This window comes from Pollachius pollachius, assembly GCF_949987615.1.
Source record: "Pollachius pollachius genome assembly, chromosome: 13".
In the NCBI taxonomy this organism is placed as follows: domain Eukaryota; kingdom Metazoa; phylum Chordata; class Actinopteri; order Gadiformes; family Gadidae; genus Pollachius; species Pollachius pollachius.
This window is the reverse complement of record NC_136946.1, coordinates 22,651,422-22,668,267: the sequence shown is the minus strand read 5'-3', so window position 1 is coordinate 22,668,267 and position 16,846 is coordinate 22,651,422. Positions and strand designations below refer to the sequence as shown.

The 16,846-nt window shown below is 44.9% G+C and overlaps 1 protein-coding gene across 1 annotated transcript; it reads right to left on the bottom strand.

Moving 5' to 3' along the window:
- Positions 1-3,690: 3,690 nt before the first annotated feature.
- LOC307085188 (NACHT, LRR and PYD domains-containing protein 3-like) lies at positions 3,691-16,523 on the bottom strand (the record flags this gene model as incomplete). Its single annotated transcript, XM_079749877.1, has 14 exons — positions 16,334-16,523; positions 16,060-16,179; positions 14,905-15,024; positions 14,555-14,671; positions 14,304-14,370; positions 13,924-14,152; positions 10,289-12,101; positions 9,738-9,911; positions 8,807-8,980; positions 7,880-8,051; positions 6,565-6,680; positions 6,341-6,387; positions 4,445-4,956; positions 3,691-3,699 (listed from the first exon to the last, which is right to left on the bottom strand). The coding sequence occupies exons 1-14, from the start codon at positions 16,414-16,416 to the stop codon at positions 3,691-3,693; spliced, it is 3,753 nt and encodes a 1,250-aa protein (XP_079606003.1). The 5' UTR covers positions 16,417-16,523.
- Between the last annotated feature and the right edge of the window lie 323 nt (positions 16,524-16,846).

The window sequence follows — 16,846 nt, the reverse complement described above, 5'->3', positions numbered from 1 at the left end:
CTGCCCTGTCTGCTGCCATTGATTCAGTTGCCCCGCTCGTAATTAAAAAACGATCATTGAAAAAACCAGCTCCCTGGCTTAATGCAGAAACGCGCACTATGAAGCGAAGCTGCAGAATCCTTTAACGCAAGGATTCGACTAAACTTGAGGTCTTTCATCTTGAATGGCACAACAGTCTGCTCACCTATAAGGGTGCGCTGACTACTGCCAGGAACGCCTACATTTCCCGTATCATCAACTTGAATAGAAACAATCCCAAGTTTCTTTTTGACACGGTGAAGAGTCTGACTCAGAATCAGACTGAGACAGTAAGTTCTTCCATCATGGCAGGTGAATTCATGGATTTCTTTGTGAATAAGATTCAATCGATTAGAGAGGAAATTGACGCTTGCCGTGCGGCTTGTCCTACACATCCTGTGGGGCAGGATGGGGTCCTGCCTAGTAGGATGGGGAATTCTGACGCAACTTTCTTGGAGTTCAAGGCAATTCCTCTGGTGGAACTTGAAAAGGTGATAAAGGCATCGAAACCAACAACTTGTATGTTGGATCCTCTCCCTTCCAGGGTTCTTAAAGAACTTCTTCCAACTGTGGGGCCTACTATCCTCTCGCTTATGAATCTTTCGCTTTCAACAGGAATTGTTCCCTTCAATTTCAAGGCTGCGGTGATAAAACTGCTACTCAAAAAGCCTGGCCTAGACCCTGACTTAGTCAGGAACTATCGGCCTATATCGAACCTGCCCTTCCTGTCCAAGGTACAGGAAAGGATTGTAGCAAAGCAAATCGTCGATTATCTGACGAGGAACAATCTCTTCGAACCTTTCCAGTCAGGGTTCAGGAATTTCCACTCAACTGAAACTGCTGTTACAAGAGTTGTAAATGACATCCTTCTTGCCTTGGATAAAAATACAAGCTCAATGCTTGTGCTGCTGGACCTGAGTGCTGCGTTCGACACGATCGACCATAGCATTCTTCTTCACCGTTTTGAGCACTATGTTGGTTTCGGGGGTACGGCTCTTGGTTGGCTTGAATCGTACCTCACAGATAGAACCTAATTTGTTCTCCATGAGGGTTCAGAATCAAAACACTGCAAACTACGCTTTGGCTTACCACAAGGGTCGGTCGTTGGCCCATTACTTTTTGCAATCTATATGCTTCCCTTGGGCGACGTTATCCGCAGCTTCGGAATTAGTTTCCACTGCTACGCGGATGACACCCAGCTCTTCATTCCAGTGGATTCAGGGAACTCGCCCCAGATCCAGAGGGTTGAGTCCTGTCTAGCTGCGGTGAGGGGCTGGATGTCACAAAACTTCCTCCAGCTTAACACTGGGAAGACAGAGCTGATAATTATCGGCTCGAAGCGGGACCGGAGAGAGTTTGAGGATGTCTCACTGTGGTTGGATGGACTCGCCATCCTACAGAGTGCATCAGTCAAGAATCTTGGGGTCCTGTTCGACCCTCAACTGTGCTTCAACCAACATGTTAGAAGCATAACTAGAATTCCCTTTTTCCATCTGAGAAACATTGCAAGAATCAGACCAATGTTATCTGCAGCGGATGCAGAGACATTGATTCATGCATTTGTTTCATCAAGACTGGATTATTGCAATGCACTGTTCTCGGGACTACCAAAATCTACCACAAAAAGTCTACAGCTTGTACAGAATGCTGCAGCTAGACTGCTGACCAGAACGAGAAGGTTTGATCATATCACACCTATTCTCGCCTCTCTGCACTGGCTACCAATAACTTTCAGATCGGACTTTAAGGTGCTACTGCTAACCTATAATGCCGTGCATGGATCTTCTCCATCCTACCTGAAGGACCTGATCATTCCTTATAGTCCTTCTCGGTCCCTCCGGTCTTCGGGAGCTGGCCTTCTTTCACTGCCGAAGGTTAAAAAGAAATCGGCCGGACAGAGAGCGTTTGCCTATCGAGCCCCCTTCCTATGGAATAGGCTGCCACAAGTAATCAGGGAAGCTGACTCTGTGGAGCAATTCAAAGGAAAGCTCAAAACGCACCTCTACGATCTTGCATTTGGAACATAGGATTGTGAAAACGATTGTGAAGTGATGACCACTCTGGTTGTTTGTGTTTTGTTAATGCAGTATACATTCACGCTATGTACTGTTCCTTTCTAATTCACTATTCTGTCTGTTCTAGCATGTTGCGGTGACTGGACTGGATGCCTGGACTCTCCTCATGGTCAACCGGCCAGCACCACATCACCATTTTTGTGCATGTATTTACCTGTATGTCAATTATGGCACCCATTGCACTCCTGACCATCCCTGGAAGAAGGATCCCCCACTATGCGTTTCTTCTCAAGATTTCTTCCTTGCTAATTTCAAGGGAGTTTTTTTCTTGCCCTTGTGGGGGCTTGGGTAAAGGGGGGTGTCATAAATATTTGACTTGTTAAGCCCTTTGAGACTGTAATGGTGATTAAGGGCTATACAAATAAAATTGAATTGAATTGAGTATGTCTATAGAGTCCACCACAAGACTACACTTTGTTCCTCCAATGTAATATTACATTTGAGCAACATAGTTATGTTGCTAGTTTAATATATATATATACCAAATATATATATAGATTACATTTTTCTATTCAAGCTGAAGTCCCTGTACTGTGCTGTCGCCCCCTAGGGGCCTGGAGGACTTCCAGACGGTGTGGAACCACACAGGGGAGCGGCGCAGGGACATGGGGCCCGTCCCCAGCTGTCTGGGGGCCTTCACGCTGAGGGTCCGGGCAGAGGCCGGGGCCAGGGCGAAGTCCTCCACACGAGGCTAGACACCTCCTGTGTCTACGAGGCTAGACACACACACACATGAACTTAAATAGACACACACACACACACACACCAAACACACACACACACACACCGAACACACACACACACACAAACATGCCGAACACACGCGCACACACACACACACACACACACACACACACTGAACACACACACGGCGAACACACACGCACACACACACACACACACACACCGAACACACGCAGACAAACACAGACACACACACACACAAACAACGAACACACGGGAGACGGGGGGGGAGTGAGAGGGAGACGGGGAGAGAGAAAGAGAGACAGAGTGTGTCCGGCCGTCTGTCTGTGGTTTCTTTCCACAACCGACACAGAGACACTGAGAACCCCCCCAACCAAAACCCAGGGAGGAAAAACATTTGTGGTTTTATTTATAATTTCTGATTAATATTAGGGCTGTCATGCGTTTAAAAAAAATTACAGGCTCTTTGATTAATTAATCTAAATTTATGGCATAGTTACATTTTTCCTAGTAAGTATTTCAAAATATTATTTAATTCAAGTAAATGATGGCAGATGAGTGTCTTTCATTAACATACGGTGCATGTTAAGATCAAATGAATAACATTTCCATCTCACTCAGGATTCAATGCATCTCAGTCGAGTGTGGCGTGACGAGGCTGGCTGCTAGCGCCAGCTTCAGGGGCGGTGGCAGCTCGTACCTGCCAGCTTGCTACCAAATGTTTCGCGTTGAGGTGATATTTAAGGGTTGATGAACTCGGGTGATAGGAAAATTCCTTATTACAGAGATTGCAGATAACGGTGTTCCTATCTACAGTTCTGTCTGGGAGTTTAAACTTGAACTTTCCGTGCAGGGGGCCGAGCAGCGTCTTCTCGTCTGCCTCCATTTTGTTTCAACGCAACTGACGCACCGGGTCAAAGAGCACTATAGAAGTGCGGTTAATCTGCGTAAATTATTTTATTTTTTCTGTGATTAATTAATCGGAATTAACGCTTAAATTTGACAGACCTAATTAATATATTATTTTTCTTAAGGCAATTATTGAACCATTATTCACTAGAAAAACGAGAAATCATCGGCTGAACACATGAGAACATTCAGTTGGATCCATCGAGTTCTTTATTGCAATTATGCTTCATTAACAAATCCAATAGAAAAATAGTCCCTTACATGTACACAATAAACAGGAGGACTAAAACAATAGAAGCAGCAGACTTTACAAAGCATCAACAGGTGTGCACATATCTTTAATAACTGAGCATGTTCTGCGGCCGTTTGGTTCCCATCAGAACACAAAAAATCAAGATTCAGTTTAAAGTAATTTACAACACGCAACATTATCCCATAGATCTCTTGGTTATTATTAATAAAATATAAAATCTAGAGAGAGAGAGAGAGAGAGAGAGAGAGACTAAAACTGCCACAGAGCCACTGAGTCATCAGTCCTCTCAGTGTGTGTGTGTGTGTGTATGTCTGTGCATGTGCATGTGCGTGTGCGTGTGAGTGCGCGCGTGTGTGTGTGTGTGTGTGTACTGCAGCACTGCAGCCAACGGTCCTCCTCCCCCCTTTTTTTTTTTCTACAACCGACACAGAGTCGCTGAGGCCCCCCTCCCCCTTCCCAGTGGGGTCCGCCCCCATACCCCTACCCAGACCCCCGGGAGGATGTCTTCCTGGCTGAAGGAGGACCAGAAGGTGTGGAGGTGTGTCAGTGTGTCTGAGGACCCTCCTCCACCTGGGGACACTCTGTAGAAGGACAGAGAGCCAGCAGGCCGGTCCAGATACACTCCTACTCTGGTGGAGCCAGCGGGGGGGAGAGGGAGGGCTGTATCTCTACCGTTGTACTCGGAAGAGTAACGACCATCAAAACAATAAAGACTCCAGGACTTGTTGTTCTGTCCAAGCCTGCTGTCACCACCCCGTCCTCTCCTTGTGATTCCTCTGTATGTCACTCCTATACCAACCCATCCTTCCCACTCTACCTCCCAGTAACAGCGGCCAGTCAGAGCCTCTCTACCCAACACCTGGGGCCGGGAGTCAAATCTCTCTGGGTGATCCGGATACGACCAGTCCTCTTCAACCAGCGTCACCTTCCTGTTGTCCTCAGACAGAGAGAGTCGTCTGTGGGCCGTGTTGGGGTCCAGTGTGAGTTCACAGGCATCTGAGGGAGAACCAGACATGATGAGCTGCTGAACCGCTCTTCATCCTCATCATCATCATCATCATCATCATCATCATCATCATCATCATCATCACTAGTACTGTTCTCCTGCGCTCTTCTTCTCTTTATTCTCTTTCAGACTCTTTTGTGATCGCTCTCTCTTCTTCAAACATTAACATAGAAAGACAAAAAAAATATCATATGATAGGTACTATATTGGATTCATGTGCTGTATATTTTCTAAGCAATAGGACACATTGTGTTTAAGATAATTAAAGTTAAAGTTGATTGGAAATCCCATGTGTGTGTGAGTGACTGTCCCAATCAAAACATTGAAACGAGGACAAATGTATAAAGTGCATTTACTCCCTCAATATCAACATCAAAATGTTCGGTATGATGAGCTTATTACACCCACGAAATATCTAAACAATATTTTTAATATCTTCAAAGATATTCCACTGTTGGGTTTCTTAATACACATACATGTCACTCAACCTCCAAAGGGACACCTGTGTAAAGAACAGACTGAAGGAGCTGAGCTCACATACAGGCTGGAGATGGACTGATGAACCATAGAACTGGTTCATTTATTTATGTACTCAGACATACACCTGCTCAACTACACATACATATACACATCACTGGGGGCACTTGGCTAGAATTCGTATCTATATTATCATACAGACACAGACAGGCTGGAAATTAACCGCCAAAACTTGTATGTATACTATGCATGTATGTATACTATGTATGTATTGTGACATAATTCACACATTCTAACAGGCCACATATGCCCTTGCCAATTAAAGAGGCTTCTCTCTCATTTTAGGGAGGGATCCTGAGCCTAGGGAGGCGTCCAGCTCATACAGGAAGCCATTCATCATGTGTCAATTCTAAAGATACGAGTGGTCAAGATGTTGGAGAGACCCAGACGCTCAAGGCCACAAAAACAAGAGTAACTCCCGCACATAGCCGCAAGAGATCAGCATAGAGAACACATACGGGTATCCAGGAGGCGGGAGTTCAGCACCATGCTTAGCCAATCAGAGCACATAACTGAGTCCACGCCTGCCCAGTATTAAAGTCCCAACACAAAGCCCAGGGGGCAGAACGCTCCAGGTAACGCATCCTTCAGATGACCTACTAAGTGCATCTCCACGTGTCCCTATACAATTCCCCTCATTTTGCTTCATAGAGACTAGTCCAAACCTTTACCAAATAAAATGAGTTACAAGCGATCCTTACTCGGCAAACTATTTCCAAAAAGAACACGGTAGTATGTATGTATGTATGTGTGTATGTATGTATGTATGTATGTATGCATGTATGTATATATAAATGTATACATAAATATATATACATAAACTAAAGAGACACTTACACTTCTTTAGAGCTGGTTTCAGTCTCCACACTCCACCGTGCTCCACACTGGGGGGTAAAACAAAGTGAGAGCAGCATGTTGAAACATTCACCTTCATCATCTGCCGTCTCATCACGTTCTACACAACATGAGTGACAGCTGCCTCTTCAAACCAATTCATCTAGCAGCGGCTTGAATCCTCGTAGGAGACTTTGTCCCTGAGTGGTGAACTGTCCTCTCCATACCTGAGAGTGTCCAGCCTCCAGCGTGGATCCTCCAGTCCAGCAGAGAGCAGCGCGGCTCCAGAGTCTCCTGGGTGATTGTAGCTCAGGTCCAGCTCTCTCAGATGGGAGGGGTTGGAGCTCAGAGCTGAGGCCAGAGAAGAACAGCCTTCCTGTGTGACCAGGCAGCCAGACAAGCTATATACACACACACACACACACACACACACACACACACACACACACACACACACACACACACACACACACACACACACTTTATTTTATTTATTCTGGTTGACAGCAGTTCATACTAAAGTAACCACAATTATAAAGTGTATTCATTCCATTTGGAGGACAAGGAGAACAGGAAGAGGAAGTGGGGAGATGACATCATCACAGACATCAGAACTACCTTCACTTGGATGTGAAACAGGATCATAAACAAATGCTCCTTTCTCAATAGCTACAACTCAATGAGATATTAACATTGACATTGTGTAGCCCTAACTAACATTGTGTAGAACCAGGGAGAGTTTTGTCAGCAGGCAAAAGAGCAACAGAAATGCATCGGACATGAGCAGCATTACACCAAACTAATGTGAAGTTAATAAAGTTCATCTTTAATGTTCAATATGATTCACTTTACCACGGCCAGTGATGTTCTATGGTGAGGTGTACATTATATTCAGATCACAGCAGGGCTAAAGCCTCATCCCCATGTCTACGCTAATGACAACTCCTCAGCTCACATCAGCTGACCAGAGTGACATAACATATAACATAACATACTAGTAGTTAACAGGTCAACCCCTAACCCTCACATCAGCTGGCCAGAGCTACATAACATATAACAGACATAACATACTAGTAGTTAACAGGTCAACCCCTTATGGAAGAAATTAACGAGTACATTTTCATGGCAAACTACGATTATTATTAGGCCTATATATCTAATAGTATAAAGCATCTAAAACACCTCCAAGGCTTGACACAGCGCCAGAGAGTCTGGGGTCAAGGCGTGCTGACCTCAACCTGGTCTTTTAGATTAGTTGTTGTTGACCACATGCTTAAAGGAATTTACGACTGACCGGCCGTGGGCGGACATCTCATATGGGAAACAGCTTTGTTTGTGAGTTAGTCTTAGTTAGTTGAAGTGATACCACTCGGTTATTATCTACCACACCCTAACCCTCACATCAGCGGGCCAGACTTACATAACATATAACATGCATACCATTTTGTGTGTTCTTTTCGATAACGGTCCAACTAGTCGTTGACCATCCCTTACATATTAAACAACCCCAAGACCCAGTTTGAAGAGGCTGAAAGCAGACCTGAGAGTTTCCAGTGTACAGTGTGGACTCCCCAGTCCAGCAGAGAGCAGCTTCACTCCTGAATCCTGCAGATCATTGGTACTCAGGTCCAGCTCTCTCAGACTAGAAGAGTTGGAGCTGAGAACTGAGGCCAGAGCTTCACAGCATCTCTCTGACAGATCACAGCCCTTCAGCCTTCACACAAAATAAAGAGAACAGGTTAGGAACTGTGATTAAAATAACTTACATCTTCAACTTATTACATAATGGAGAAATTGTGGTTATTCAATATTGGGTCTAAAATGTATAACTACATGAAAGTTGGTGTAAATGGGTGGCAGTAGCTCAGGAGGTAGAGCGGGATGGCTGGTAACCTAAAGGTTGCTGGTTCAATCCCCGCTCCTCCTAGCTGAGTGTTGAGGTGTGCTTGAGCAAGGCACCTAACCCTAACTGCTCCCGACGAGCTGGCTGTTGCCTTGCATGGCTGACTCCGCTGTCGGTGTGTGTGTATGCGTGAATGGTCAATGCGAGGCAATATTGTAAAGCGCTTTGGGTGGCCAACAGTTAGAAAAGTGCTATATAAATGCAGTCAATTTATTTTGCAGTGTTTCAAAATCGTTCTGCATATTAGTATTACTTTTTGTTGCAGTATTATGTATATTATGTATTATATTGTAATACATGTAATTAGTTCATCTAAAGCGATTTTTTGTACATAATTAGAAGTTTTTTTCCAATATTATGTTTATTGTGTTTTGAGGAGAATAAATATCATAGTGATCAGGAAACCACTTTGCGAGCACGAGAACTAAGACAGCATTTGTGCGCTTGGGGTTGTCAGTTGCCTGCTGCTTCACTTTACATGTGCAGTTTGATGGATGTAAATCTGTTAAATGTCTTCTGATATTGAACCTTGTGGTGTAACTGTTTGACCATTGGGTAAAACTGACCTGAGAGTTTGCAGTGTACAGTGTGGACTCCCCAGTCCAGCAGAGAGCAGCTTCACTCCTGAATCCTGCAGATCATTGGTACTCAGGTCCAGCTCTCTCAGACTAGAGGAGTTGGAGCTGAGAACTGAGGCCAGAGCTTCACAGCATCTCTCTGACAGATCACAGCCCTTCAGCCTTCACACAAAATAAAGAGAACAGGTTAGGAACTGTGATTGAAATAACTTACATCTTCAACTTATTACGTCATAAAGAAATTGTAGTTATTAAATATTGGGTGTAAATTGTATAACTATATGAAAGTTGTTGTGAAGGGGCGGCAGTAGCTCAGGAGGTATAGCGGGTTGGCTGGTAACCTGGAGGTTGCTGGTTCAATCCCCGCTCCTCCTAGCTGAGTGTTGAGGTGTGCTTGAGCAAGGCACCTGACCCTAACGGCTCCCGACGAGCTGGCTGTCGCCTTGCATGGCTGACTCCGCCGTCGGTGTGTGAATGTGTGCGTGAATGGTCAATGCGAGGCAATATTGTAAAGCGCTTTGGGTGGCCAACGGTTAGAAAAGTGCTATATAAATGCAGTCAATTTATTTTGCAGTGTTTCAAAATCGTTCTGCATATTAGTATTACTTTTTATTGCAGTATTATGTATATTATGTATTATATTGTAATACATGTTATTAGTTCATCTAAAGCAATGTTTTGTGTATAATTAGAAGTTTTATTCCAATATTATGTATATTGTGTTTTGAGGAGAATAAATATCATGGCGATCAGGAAAACACTTTGCGAGCACGAGAACTAAGACAGCATGTGTGCACTTAGGGATGTAAGTTGCTTGCTGCTTCACTTTATGTGTGCACTTTTATGGATGTAAATCTGTTAAATGTCTTCTGACATTGCACCTTCTGGTGTAACTGTTTGACCATTGGGTAAAACTGACCTGAGAGTTTCCAGTGTACAGTGTGGACTCCCCAGTCCAGCAGAGAGCAGCTTCACTCCTGAATCCTGCAGATCATTGGTACTCAGGTCCAGCTCTCTCAGACTAGAGGAGTTGGAGCTGAGAACTAAGGCCAGAGCTTCACAGCATCTCTCTGACAGATCACAGCCCTTCAGCCTTCACACAAAATAAAGAGAACAGGTTAGGAACTGTGATTAAAATGACATACATCTTTTAGTTATTCAATAATGAAGGAATGTTATTAGTTTAACAAAAAAAACTAAATAATTGGATGTATAAATGAATACTCCTTCTATATTCTATTGTTTTCAATATTCTCTCATGTGTACTTTAATACATTACACGTTAATAGGACACCTACAGAGATGTTTTGTATATTATTATAACTAGTATGTTTATTCTGTTATGAGCAGAATAGTAATACATGTTGTATTGAAACTACAGAAATCTTTTTCATATTATTTTAACCTTATATTCCAGTTGTATTTATATTGTGTAGTGTGTATTGTAATACATGTAATTAGGGAACCTACAGAGATGTTTTGGAGGCTTTGACCACTGGCAGCAGCCTCAGAAGACCATCTTCTGAAGCAGAGTATTTTTTCAGGTCAAACACGTCGAGCTCCTCTTCTGATGTCAGTAAGATGAAGACCAGAGCTGCCCACTGAGCAGGAGAGAGAGGTTCTCCAGAGAGACTTCCTGATGTCAGGTACTGTTGGATATCCTCCACTAGAGAACAGTCGTTCAGCTCATTCAGACAGTGGAACAGATTGATGCTTCTCTCCGGAGACAGATCTTTTATCTTCTCCTTGATGTAAGACACTGTTCCCTTATTGGTCTGTGACCTACTTCCTGTCAGTCGCAGCAGACCTGTTTCAATCTGAGTGGTCAGTGATCTTTTTTTCTGTCCCAGCAGACCTCGGAGGACAATCTGATTGGTCTCCAGAGAGAGGCCCAGGAGGAAGCGGAGGAACAAGTCCAGGTGTCCGTTCTCACTCTGTAACGCCTTGTCCACACCACTCTGGTAGAGGAGGAGTTGATCTTTGCTGGAGTTTGAGAGCAGATTGACACCAGTATCGATGAAGGACAAAAAGACATAAAGGGCAGCCAGAAACTCCTGGATGCTCAAATGGACAAAGCAGAACACCTTGTCCTGGTACAGACAACCCTCCTCTTTAAAGATCTGGGTGAACACTCCCGAGTACACTGAGGCTGCTCTGATATTGATGTCACACTCTGCCATATCTGCCTCGTAGAAGATCAGGTTCCCTTTCTCCAGCTGGTTAAAAGCAAGTTTTCCAAGAGAAAGAATGATCTCCTTGCTCTCTGAACTCCAGTCTGGATCTGTTTCAGCCCTCCCATGGTACTTCCTATCCCCCTGTATGGACTGAACCCTCAGGAAGTGGCTGTACATCTGAGTCACGGTCTTGGGCATCTCTTCGATCTGGGATTTTTTGAAGATGTCCTCCAAAACTGTAGCAGTGATCCAACAGAAGACTGGGATGTGACACATGATGTGGAGGCTTCGTGATTTCTTGACGTGGGAGATGATTGTGCTGGCCAGCGTCTCCTCTCTGAATCTCTTCCTGAAGTACTCCTCCTTCTGTTGGTCGGTGAACCCCCTCACCTCTGTCACCATGTCAACACACTCAGCAGGGATCTGATTGGCTGCCGCAGGGCGTGTGGTTATCCAGATGCGAGCAGAGGGAAGCAGGTCGCCCCTGATGAGGTTTGTGAGCAGCACGTCCACCGAGGTGGACTTTGTGGCATCATTCCATATCGGGTTGTTCTGGAAGTCCAGAGGAAGTCGACACTCATCCAGACCATCCAAGATGAAGACAACTTGGAGCCTGTCGAATCTGCAGATTCCTGCTTCTTTGTTCTCAATGAAGAGGTAATGAAGAAGTTCCACCAAGCTAAACTCTTTCCCTTTCAGTAAATTCAGCTGTCTGAAAGTGAGTAGAAATGTGAAGTGTATGTCCTGGTTGGTTTTGCCTTCAGCCCAGTCCAGAGTGAACTTGTGTGTTAAGACGGTTTTACCAATGCCGGCCACTCCAGTTGTCATCATTGTTCTTATTGGTTGATCGTGTCCAGGTAAGGGTTTAAAGATGTCTTCACATCTGATTGGTGTTTCTTCCTTGGCTCGTTTCCTGGAAGCGGTTTCAATCAGTCTGACCTCATGTTCCTTGTTGACCTCTCCACTGCCTCTCTCTGTGATGAAGATCTCTGTGTAGAAGTCGTTCAGATCTGTTCGCTTTCCTGCTTTAGCGATTCCCTCAAACACACACCTGAACTTCTTCTTCAAATGAGACTTGATTTTATGTTGGCACTCGACAGCAGCAGATCCTAAATGAGAAAACAACAGATGACATCAGTTAGTGGATGGTGATCAGTGGAACCAGGTCAATATTTCCTGTTAAATTACCAACTTCATGATATTTAGTGGCTTCATTACTTGTGGTCGGAAAAGCTGGTTGTGAAGGACTGCATGTAACAGATTCAAAATGGTAAGGACTATTATTTCCACAGCAATATGATTGCTCTAATGATAGTAATAATGATAGTGAATCAGTGTAAAGTGATTTGCTATGCTGATACAACAAGACAGGGTTTCATCGCTTCCACTGAGTTGTTCTGCTGTTGGTCAGCAGTATAATGTTTAATGTTAATGGGGCTTCATAACTTGTGGTCGGAGAAGCTGGTCGTGACAAAGACTGCATGTTACAGATTCAAAATGTTCAGGACTTTTCGTTTTTTCCACAGCAATATGATTGGTCTAATGATAATAATAATGAGAGTGAATTGATGTAAAATGACATGCTGATATAACAGGATAGTGTTGCATCTCTTCCACAGAGTTATTCTGCTGTTGATCTGCAGCTTACATTTATTATTATTAATAATAATAATAATAATTACATTGAATAACATTTTATTTCAAGGCACCTTTCATGACACCCAAGGTCGTCTTACAATTCATAAAACAATCTAGGGTCAAAAACAGCAAGAGCTGCATCGCCAACAGCATGATCAAAACAAGACATAAGACCCAAGTAGGAGGGGGTAAGAACAGTGAGGAGACCCAGGTAGGAGGGGGTAAGAACAGTGAGGAGACCCAGGTAGGAGGGGGTAAGAACAGCAGTGAGGAGACCCAGTAAGGAGGGGGTAAGAACAGCAGTGAGGAGACCCAGGTAGGAGGGGGTAAGAACAGTGAGGAGACCCAGGTAGGAGGGGGTAAGAACAGTGAGGAGACCCAGGTAGGAGGGGGTAAGAACAGTGAGGAGACCCAGGTAGGAGGGGGTAAGAACAGTGAGGAGACCCAGGTAGGAGGGGGTAAGAACAGCAGTGAGGAGACCCAGGTAGGAGGGGGTAAGAACAGTGAGGAGACCCAGGTAGGAGGGGGTAAGAACAGTGAGGAGACCCAGGTAGGAGGGGGTAAGAACAGCAGCACGGGGATACGAGGGGAACCCACGGTAGGGGGTCATTACAGCGAGCAGGCCAGTGGGAACACATGTGTTTTGAGGAGGGATTTCAATGTTGTCAGGGCGTCTCTTTCAGTTCAGCTCAGAGCCCTAGCACCCACGGTGCTGAGAGCCCTAGCACCCACGGTGCTGAGAGCCCTAGCACCCACGGCGCTGAGGCGGGAGGTCAGGAAGGTGAAGACCAGCTGAGGATGACGAAGGGAGCGGCAGGGCCTGTCCTCCTGGAGGAGGTTGGGGAGATAAGTGGGGGCCACGTTGTGGAGGGCTTTGTCGGTGAGCAGAAGGGTTTTAAGGTCAATCCGGTGTTGGACAGGGAGCCAGTGTGGTTGGACGAGAATGGTGGTCGGGTGATTTGGTATTGGTAATGATGATGTTTAACATTCTTTAACCTGAGACCCCCACCATTACCCTACATATCCGGATTAAACCATTTAAGCTGATACAGTATCATCTTAAATGGTTTAATCCGGATATGTTGGGTTGTTGTGGGGTATCAGTGATACCCCACAACAACCCTTCATACTGGATCAAACCATTTAACCCCAAAGAGGAAATATTGTCTCCACATGGAAGTGTGAAATGTAGAGACACACTATGTAATTTAGTCTGAAGCGAACAAGTAATAATCTCCTACTGCTCTTCAAAATGTGTATTTCTTCTCGGTTTTCAAGATAAGTGTCTCTTACCGCCCCCAAGTGTGTCGGCCAGTTCCTCCTGGTTCATCTCCATCAGGCAGAGCTTTGTGATGTCCACCACTCCCTCTATGGCGCGCCTCCTCTGCTCCTCCTTCTTACCATCCACCTCCTCCTCCCCCACTCTCTGACCCTCTGAGCATTGTGGGTAATCTGAGAAGAGATCCCTCCAGAGCTTCTTCAGCTCCTTGTCTAGAAAAGCGTGTGCGTTCTCCTCAGCCCTCTGGAACAGAACAAACATCAAGGAGAACTTTACTCTGAACTAACTGAGACATCAGAAGCATCTGTCCTGGATCCACGTCCCGCTGGACAAGAGATGCTTTGTAATGTCCATGGAGAGCTGAAGTCAAACGTCTTGGTGGACATTTACACACCTTGATCAGCTCTGTTTGATGCTGCTGTAGAGACTGAGCACTGGTAACCTTTGACCTCTTCTGGTGTCTGTGGGGGATCATGCGCGCACACATACACACACACACACACACACGCACACACACACACACACACACACACACACACACACACACACAGACAATTATATTTCCCCAGACTTGTAGATATCAGTATCAGTCGAGTCTGATAACAACCAACTGGTCCGTTTTCCTCGTCTGTTTGAACCCCCTACCTCTCCTCTCTGGAGGGGCGTCCATCTTTAAATCGATATGGTATATCCATAGAGCGGTCACTCTTCATGGAGACACAGCTGGGTCCAGGGGAGTCTGCTCTCTGCTGCTGCTCTGGGCTTCAACACACACACACACACACACACACACACACACACACACACACACACACACACACACACACACACACACACACACACTTTAATTCTTCCTGCCTTGGAAACATCAGTGCCAGTAAAGTCTGATAACAAGAGCCTGCTCACTCCTGCTGGACGCTTTTAGAAAAACAAGAACCAGGATTTATGGACGTTTGATAGAAGCTGTATCTTTATGATCTCTGATGAATCCTCACCTCTTCTCAATAGACTGATTTCCATCTTTAAACTCGTCAGGGTGAGCCATAGACCAGTCACTCTTCAAGGAGACACAGCTGGGTCCAGGGGAGTCTGCTCTCTGCTGCTGCTGGACTCTTCTAGAAAAACAAGAACCAGGATTTATGGATGTTTCATAGAAGCTGTACCTATATAATCTCTAGGGCTGTCAAGTTCTGGTCAGTTGGTTGATTGGTTAATCAATATTCACTTGTTGGACCAAATTCTCTTTGGTCGGACAATGGCTGGTGTTCCTTTCATAAGAACAAAGAGCTTCTTAATCCATTATTTTAGGGCCGGGAGGGACAAATGCAGACCGATGTGTTTCATATTTGAGAGAAGGGCCATATCGTGTTAGAAATAACATGAATTATGAATAAAAATTTGTTTGAAGGCTCCGTAGTTTCTGTTTTAATAATCATATTGATAAATAAACTATAAGGCTTACAAGACAAGAGGTCAAACCCCTGGGTTTCTCAACGTTGAACTGGCAGATAAGGAAGACCGCTAGTCCTAACTTACTGAACCTTTACTCCGCTACTAACTCATTGATTCCAACAAAGTCATCGATGTGGCAGCATTTGGTTAAAAAGGACAACAAAAAAGTATGCAAAGTGTAGAGTAAGTTTGTGGGCAGATCAGCTAAAATGGTAAGGCATGAGTACTTTTTTCTTAATATGTCTGTGATACTTCATCTCCCTTCGTATTTAACGCTCACTAGGCTTTGAGTGGGGACATCAGAATTGGCTTCTTGGCACGAATCCCAGCAGCATCCAGTGGGCCCCATTATATTACACACAGATAAAAGCTCAAATCAATTCTTGGGTTGTGTCGTCTATAAACGACGCTGGCCGATGCTCCGTGGCTCGTCCTCTGTCTGCTTCATATTGAACCTCTGCTCTAACCGAGTGGACTCGGACCGAGAGGGGGTCTGAAACCCACTGACCTTCAAACAGCCCTTATGTGATATTGAGGCTTGCAGGTATAGTAGAACGCACTGTGGTAGATTATGTTGATCTAGAGATAACGTGCGCATTGTGCTATAATCATCTTTTCACCATAGACCAATCGATTGGTCAGAGAGATGGTTGAATTTAAGACTACAGCCCAAATCATCATCTCTAATCAATACTTACCTTCTCTCAATAGACTGATTTCCATCGTTAAATTGCACATAAGGATGTTCCATAGACCGGCCACTCTTCATGGAGACACAGCTGGGTCCAGGGGAGTCGGTTCTCTCCTGCTTCTCTGGGCTTCAACACACACACACACACACACACACACACACACACACACCACACACACACACACACACAGCTTTTACTCAGACTAATGATGGAGTCATGATGTATCACTGCTGAGCACTGAGATGGACAACAGTCACAGACAGAGAGATCCTCTTCTTACCTCTTAGCTTTGCTCCGGCGGCCATGTTCCCCAGACAGAGTGGTCTTAGAGGTAGGACCCCCCTCCTCTCTCTCCTCATCCATAGTAGACTGGGGAAAATACGTTCCGTCCCATACGGTAAAAAGTTATAAAAGTATAAATGTAAGGGAAGAAACGGAGGTTAAAGTGTTTATAAAACACGTTAGTCAGGTGAAAGGTTTTCAAAGCGGAGAAAGAACAGCTCCTCGCTGCGACGAACCGTTCAGATGAGGAAGTAACTTAGCTGAACCGACCTCTCAGCACATATCACATGTTTTCTGGGAAAACGAATGTGTGTGTGTGTGTGTGTGTGTGTGTTTGTGCAGTGTGCACGCGCGCGCACACACACACACACACACACACACCGAACTGTTTGAAGGGGAAGTACTTGAGGAACCGAGAGAGAGCAAGAGAGAGAGAGAGAGAGAGAGAGAGAGAGAGAGAGAGAGAGAGAGAGAGAGAGAAGAGAGAGAGAGAGAGAGAGAGAGAGAGAGA